This window comes from Sus scrofa, unplaced genomic scaffold (genome assembly GCF_000003025.6).
Source record: "Sus scrofa isolate TJ Tabasco breed Duroc unplaced genomic scaffold, Sscrofa11.1 Contig740, whole genome shotgun sequence".
In the NCBI taxonomy this organism is placed as follows: Eukaryota; Metazoa; Chordata; class Mammalia; order Artiodactyla; family Suidae; genus Sus; species Sus scrofa.
In genome coordinates, this window is record NW_018085303.1 from 459,142 (window position 1) to 466,635 (window position 7,494).

Sequence of the window (7,494 nt, forward strand, 5' to 3'; positions counted from 1 at the left end):
TAAATACAATTTTGGATTCACTAATGAGCCTTTTGAGAAATAGATTTCAGTGGCATATAATTGACTTAACAAAGTTGTGTTTCAGTTGTATGGCAAAGTAAATCAGTTATACATATACATACATGTATTTCTTTTCAGATTCTTTTATCATATATGTTATTACACTGTATTAAGTAGACTACCCAGTTGCATGCAGTAGGTCTTTGTTATCTATCACATACATGGTTGTTTGTATATGTCCATCCCAACCCCCTAATTTATCCTCCCTTCCACATTTTCCCTTTGGTAACCATAAATTTGGTTTCAAAACCTTTGAGTCTGTTTTTGTTCTGTAAGTTCTTTTGTATAATTTAAAATTAGATTCCACATATTAGTGGTCTCATGTGATACTTGTCTTTCTCTGTCAGACTTACTTCACTTAGTATGATGATTCCTAGGTCCATCCATGTTGCTGCAAATGGCATTGTTTCATTATTTTTTTACACCTGAGAAATATTCCATTGTTTATATGTACCACATCTTCTTTATCTAATTCTCTGTTGATGGACATCTAGGTTGCTTTCATGTCTTGTCTGTTGCAACTAGTGCGCAGTGAACATTGGAGTGCATGTATCTTTTCAGATGATGGTTTTCTCCTGATAGATGCCCAGGAGTGGGATTGCTATATCATATGGTAGTTCTAAATGTAGGTTTTTAGGGAAACTTCTTACCGTTTTCCATAGTGGTTTCACCAGCTCGTACTCCCATCACAGTGTAGGAGGGTTCTTCTTTTCCTATAGTCTGTCCAGCATTGATTTTTTATAGACTTTAAAAATGTATTTTGTTTTTATTAGACTATGGCTTATTTACAATGTTGTGTCAGTTTTCTGATGTACAGCATAGTGACCCATTCAGTTTTGAAGATTGCCATTCTGAGTGGTGTGAGGTGATAACCCCTGCTGCAAAGGAAGCAACAGACAATAAATTGCTCACCAAAATATACAAACATCTCAACAGATTTTTTTTTTTTTCAGCTACACCTGTGGCTTATGAAAGTTTCTAGGCCACGGATGGAGTCTGAGCCACAACTGTGATCTACACCACAACTGTGGCAACACCAGGTTCTTAACCCACTGTGCCAGGAAAGATTGAACCAGCACCCCAATAGAAACAACACTGGGTCATTAACCTGTGCCACAGTGGGAACTCCCCATACAGCTTTATACAAAAACAAACAAACAAAAAACCCCCACACAGCCTAATTAAAAAATGGTCAGGAGTTCCCATTGTGGTGCAGCGGAAAAGAATCTGATTAGTAACCATGAGGTTGCTGGTTCGATCCCTGGCCTTGCTCAGTGGGTTAAGGATCTGGCATTGCCATGAGCTGTGGTGTAGTTTGCAGATGCAGCTTGGATCCTGTGTTGCTGTGGGGTAGGCCGGCAGCTGTAGCTCTGATTTGACCCTTAGCCTGAGAACCTCAATATGCCACAGGTGTGACCCTAAAAAGCAAAAAAAAAAAAAAAGGTCAGAAGGTCTAAACAGACATTTCTCTAAAGAAGACAGACAGATGGCCGAAAACACATGAATAGATGCTCAACATAACTAATTATTAGAGATTCCAATCAAGAGCCTTTTATTAAAATACTTTTTATAGTAAAAAAAAATTTTTTTTTGGCTTTTTAAGGCTGCATCCATGTCACACGGAAGTTCCTAGGCTAGGGGTCTAATCAGAGCTGTAGCTGCCAGCCTAGACCACAGACACAGCATTTCAGGATCTAAACCAACTCTGCGTCCTATAGCACAGCTCATGGCAACACTGGATCCTTAACCCACTTAGCAGGCCAGGGATCAAACCCCTGTTGTCATGGATACTGCTGGTTCCATTACTGCTGAGCCATGACAGGAATTCCTATAGTTTGATAAATTTCTGCAGGGCCTTCTTCATATCTTTGTTCCTGAGACTATATATCACAGGATTAAGAAGTGGGGTCACAACGGAATAGAACAGAGTCACAATTTTCTGTGTTTGAGCATCATGCTCAGGGTTTGGGCTCCCATACATGACCAGTACAGAGCCATAGAACAGTGAAGCCACAGCCAGATGAGAGCCACAGGTGGAGAAAGCCTTTCTTCGTCCAGCTGCTGAAGGGACTTTCAACACAACTCTAAGGACCAGAGCATAAGACACCATAATTAAGATAAAGAGAATAACCATAGGCACAGGACTTAAAGTAGAGAAGACAAGCCCTATCACAGGAGCTTTTTTGCAAGTGAGTGCAAGAAGAGGACTTGGGTCACATAGGAAATGGTCAATGATCCTGGATCCACAGAAGGACATTTGGGAGACAATGATGATGGGAATCAAGAACCAGAGGAAACCAAGTACCCAGCAGCTGACCACAAGATTGGTGCAGAGACGTGCAGTCATGAGAGTGGGGTAACGTAGAGGCCGGCAGATGGCAAGGTATCGATCAAATGCCATAATCGCCAAGAAAAAGCATTCTGTAGAACCCAAGGAGAAGAAAAAGTAGAACTGGAGAAAGCATCCAGAGAAGGAGATGACCTTGTTGTCAGAGAGGAGGTTGGCCAGCATGTTTGGGACAGTGGAGGTGACATAGGAGATCTCGAGGAAGGAGAAGTTGGTGAGCAGGATGTACATGGGGGTGTGGAGTCTCTGATCCCAGCGCACAGCACAGATGATAGAACCATTGCCCATGAGGGTCAGGAGGTAGACCCCAGCGAAGAGCAGAAAGAGGAGGATCTGTCCGTGCCTGGAGCAAGGGAAGCCCAGGAGGATGAAGCCGGTGATGGTGCTGGAGTTGCGGGGGGTGTTGGAGATGTTCATGTGTCTGGGAGCTGTGAAAGGATCAGCAAATGTCAAATGAGTGTGCACAGGCATGTGGGGACCCAGAGTTGTATTTAAACCCTCTTGAGAAACTACATAGGGACTTAGTTATTAACAGCTGTTTTTTTTCTTGAAAACTCCAATATGACCCGGGTTGACTGTATTCTCAATAACATTTTCATCATGGTCTCAAGAAAATTTATGGTCCGTATTTATTAATCCTTCAAAAAATATTGTAGAGTAGTTTGAAGATTCTATTAGACTTAATGGATTATATCCACATAAATGAATTCCATTTAATGGAGCATGTACTTCTATCTATATCTATCTTTCTATCTACCAGTGTACCTGTCTATTGCCACAAAATGGAATATCTTACAATTTCAGAAGAGATGGCATCATTGCATTTGTGCCAGAATCTGAACAAAATATGTAGCCATGTAACATGAATTCTTAGAACTTTTTGAATAACTACTTTTACATCAGCTCGGAACCTGGTCTTATTGCAAACTAAATGATTACTTTTATTAATTTAATAATATACACCAATCATGTATGAGAGAATCAGATCAGAGAGTCAGATCACCTACAGGAAATTAGCCTTAGTTTCAATTGTGTTAAACAGCAATCTTAGCAATCTTAGATCCAAGATGAATTAATTATTGATGGGTACTGTTAAAGCAGGTCTGTGCTTAGCTGGAAAAGGGATATGAATTTTCAGTCTGCAGCTATAATTCTATTCCAATGCTATGAACTATGGATATCATTGATAATGTGGAATTCTAAATAGCAGGAGATGGAAAACTAAAAGTTTGCTGAATCCTCTAGTAACTACTTGGCAGCCTCTTTAGGTGGTGGCCTTTAGAGTTGGGTATCTGCAAAATGCCTTCTTTTTATTCAGAATGAATTAGATTACCTTTGTTAAACAATCATGTATATGTTGACCTTGGAATCAATAAGAACCCTGTAAGGAAATGTATAAATGAGCAACATAAAGAAAGTCTGTGTTCCTCACTTGCTCTTTTATGTAAAGTCCTATTTTCCTTTTTGATGTTTGGCACAGGGATCCAGGGAGTCTAATAATTCCTTGCTAGGAATATTGAAGTTCTGAGAAGCTGAAGTTCAGATCAAGTTCTCGTCAAGAGCTAAAGGTGACAGGGACAATTGATACGCCTTCTCAAGTGCAAGTGGGAGTGCTTAGAGTGGTGTTTTGGAGGAGGAATACAACTGTGTTGGTTGGAGTAGGGAGGAGACATTGGGAGTGGTTATTACATAATACATGTTCCTGTAAAGCCATCTCTGGGTCATTTGAAACTGTAGATTGCCTGATTCCCATTGCACGAGGGATTCTGGTGGCCAGTCAATCTCCATAAATCTGCCTGACTCTCTTTTAAAGTATGTAACAGAAATAGTGTTTAGTGGACTCCGTTCTTGGTGGGAGGAGAGTGGCTTAGGTTGTTGTACCTGCACCATGAACTTACATTTCCTAAAGTCCTTTTCTCTTCTGCTTTGAAAGTCACTTTTCTAAGGGTGCAGTATATTTCTGAGACCACGTATTTACCTTTTAAAAATAGAAATTCCCGTTGTGGCTCAGTGGGATAGGAACCCGACTAGTATCCGTGAGGATGTGGGTTCGATCCTTGGACTTGCTCAGTGGGTTGAAGATCTGGCGTTGCTACAATTTGTATTGCAGGTCTAGATGCTGCTTAGTTTTGGCATTGCTCTACCGTGGGCCAGCAGCTGCAGCTCTGATTTGACTCCTGGGCTGGGCACTTCCCTATGTCACAGATGGGGCCCCAAAAGGACCAGAAATTAAAAAAAAAAATGAGGCTTTGAAAGCAGACAATAGAAGAGTGTAACATTTTAAAAAAGTCACTCTGTACCGTTTTCCCTCATAATAAATGACATTTAGATTTTATCCCTTTCTAAAGCATTCTGGACCTTAGTAGTGTGTTTTCAAAGTTATGTTGCAGTCACATGTCTCTATTGATTGGTAATGATAAAAAGAGGACAGAAAGCAATAATTGTGCTGTGTGTAAAGGTCCTTCATGGTTCTGACAGTGATGAAGTCTCTAAGTCTAGTACCAATTCAAAGAAAGGTATTTGTTATGCTCAACTAAGAACAATTGTTACTAATAATGATTCAGTATCTCTGACTCGATATGTGGTGCTGGTATTCCTGAAATTTCATTTTAGGAGTAAGCATCTGTTCAACAATGTAATAAATGACCCCTTGAATGAATGTTTAAGAACTCTTTTTTTGGGGGGTGGCTGGAATTTATTTCAGTGTAGTATTTACTCCCTACTCTTAACCTCAGATGTAATTTGTCAGCAATTTCTGTTAGTTTTTCTCCAAAATAAATCTGATGTCCAATATTCTCTCCCTCAAGTCATCACCTTTTCTTGCCTGGGGCACTGTGATGCTGTCCTAACTGGCTCCTGATTTGACCCTTGCTTCTCTTTAACCTGTTACCCAGGCCATGGCCAGGGTGACTCTTTAAAAAAAGAATATCAGATCAACCCTTTTCTTTCCCATAAACTTCAGTTAGCTTCCCAGTACACTGAGAATATAATAACAACTTCAATCTACACTGTAGATTTGATCGCTCTTAACATCTTCAACCTCATCTTGTGATTGTATTAATCAATCACACTGATCTTTTACTCTGTCTCACATAAGCACACAAACAGAAACTCTTGTGCAATGGATGATGAAATTTGAATTTCATGTAACTTTCATGTGTCACAGAATGTTAGTCACCTATAGATTTTTAAATTAAAATGTAAGAATTCTTAGCTCACTGGCTACAGAAAAGCAGGCAGCAGGCCAGATTTGGCCCAATGGCTATAATTTCCTGATCCTATATAGGTCTGTGCCCAGACAGGGACAGGAAAACAAAGACCATTTATTTTATTGTGGAACAATGGAAGCTCCGTGATCTAGCAAGTATCCTTGTTAGGCAGGGAGGAGCCCTCTAGAGGGCAGCTGCAACCATCCTGTTTTTCTCCTGTGCTAAGAGATCTTTTGGACCAGCTTTCAGCTTACCTAGAAAAATGAGTTTCCAAAGTTACTACGTTTTGCCTCTCTCTCTCTAAACACACACACACACACACACACACACAGTTACACTCATGCATGCACACTTACCCTCCTCCACACAATACCTTAGTAGCATAACATTGATCTTCTTTCAGTTTCTAGACACAGTGAAGTGGGTTCCTGACTCAAGGTCTTTGTTCTTGTTGTCCTTCATGGTCACTCTTTATTCCTAGTTCTCAGCAGAATATGAAGAAGATGATATGTACTTTGTCAATTTTTAAAATTAATGATTGTGTATATTGTTACCAACATAGAGAACATACACAGATGATATGGCGGTATATTCAGATTACTTCATTTGAACTTCAAAAATCCTGTGAGATGAAAATTTAGGAAGTGGATTTTACAAGAAAAGGCTCCAAGTGATCTGAGCTTTCGAGAGTGCTGGCTCAGACTTGAGAGGACTCTATTCAAAGGAAGTAATGGGAGCTTGAATGTTCTTGGCAAAAGGAAAAGCCCCACACCAGGTGGTTTACTCTGAGTGCCAAAGATAATCATGGTGCCACAGTTGTGGATGTTAAGGTAGCAGAGAGGGAGGATGGGATGGAAATTCTAGGTTCAGTATCGAGACAAAGTTGACAGTGGCTTTATGGAGTCTTCTAATGTCTATAAGCTTCATTTTCTTTATATCAAATGGGAGTAGCCTCTTTTTTTTCTTTTTTCTTTTTTCTTTCTTTCTTTTTTTTTTTTTTTTGGTCTTTTTAGGGCTGCACTAGTGGCATATGTAGGTTCTCAGGTTAGGGATCTAATCAGAACTGTAGTCACTTGCCTACACCATAGCCAGCTTATGCCACAGCCACAGTACACCAGATCCAAGCCATGTCTGTGACCTACCCCACAGCTCATGGCAACGCTGGATCCTTAACCCACTGAGTGAGGGCAGCGATCGAACCTGCATCCTTATGGATACTAGTCAGGTTTGTTTCTCCTGAGCCACGGCGGGAACTCCCAGGGAGTAGCCTCTTAAGATTTTTAACCATTTTCATTATAACCTGTTTCCTTCTAAGTATACTGCAAGTATACTTGATATCAGGACTTCATAGATCTAGAAGTTATATAGTATTTTACCTCTAGTTCTCAGGTGAGAACATCAGTTAGATAGTTTATCACTTCTAGATGAAGCCAAAAGACGCAAGTCAGTTCCCCTTCAGGGCATTTCTACTTTAGAGAGTGTGAAAAAGATTCCCTAGAAAACACTAAGGGTGTGAAAAAGGATTCCCTGTGTGTCATCAGCATTTCATGCTTAACCTAACTAAATTGACTGTGAATGAAAAAAAAAAAAGAGCTATTTCTAACAAGATCATATTGTTTGTTTCTTACCTTTTTTTATTTTTTTGCCCATACCTGCATCATTTGGAATTTTTAGGACCAAGGATTGAACCTGCACCTCAGCAGTGACCCAAGCCCCTGCAGTGACAATGCTGGATCCTTAACTTGCTGCACCATAAGAAAAACTCCTGTTACCTTGCTTTTTTTTACTTCCCTCCTCTGTATAGTGTGGCAGTTTATCTGTTTATCTGGCACAGTTTATCTGTTTATCTGGCACAGGGGGAAACCTGAGCTGTCCAGG

General features: G+C 40.2%; 1 protein-coding gene across 1 annotated transcript; it reads right to left on the reverse strand.

Annotated features, from left to right (window-relative positions):
- Positions 1 to 1,888: 1,888 nt before the first annotated feature.
- On the reverse strand, positions 1,889 to 3,005 carry LOC100153494 (olfactory receptor 11G2-like). The gene has a single exon (XM_001928061.3). The coding sequence runs from the start codon at positions 2,876 to 2,878 to the stop codon at positions 1,889 to 1,891; it is 990 nt and encodes a 329-aa protein (XP_001928096.3). The 5' UTR covers positions 2,879 to 3,005.
- Positions 3,006 to 7,494: the final 4,489 nt, after the last annotated feature.

Bases quoted from the DNA above. Each gene is read 5' to 3' on its own strand.
- LOC100153494 (XM_001928061.3), bottom strand. From the start codon at position 2,878: ATGCCTGTGCACACTCATTTGACATTTGCTGATCCTTTCACAGCTCCC.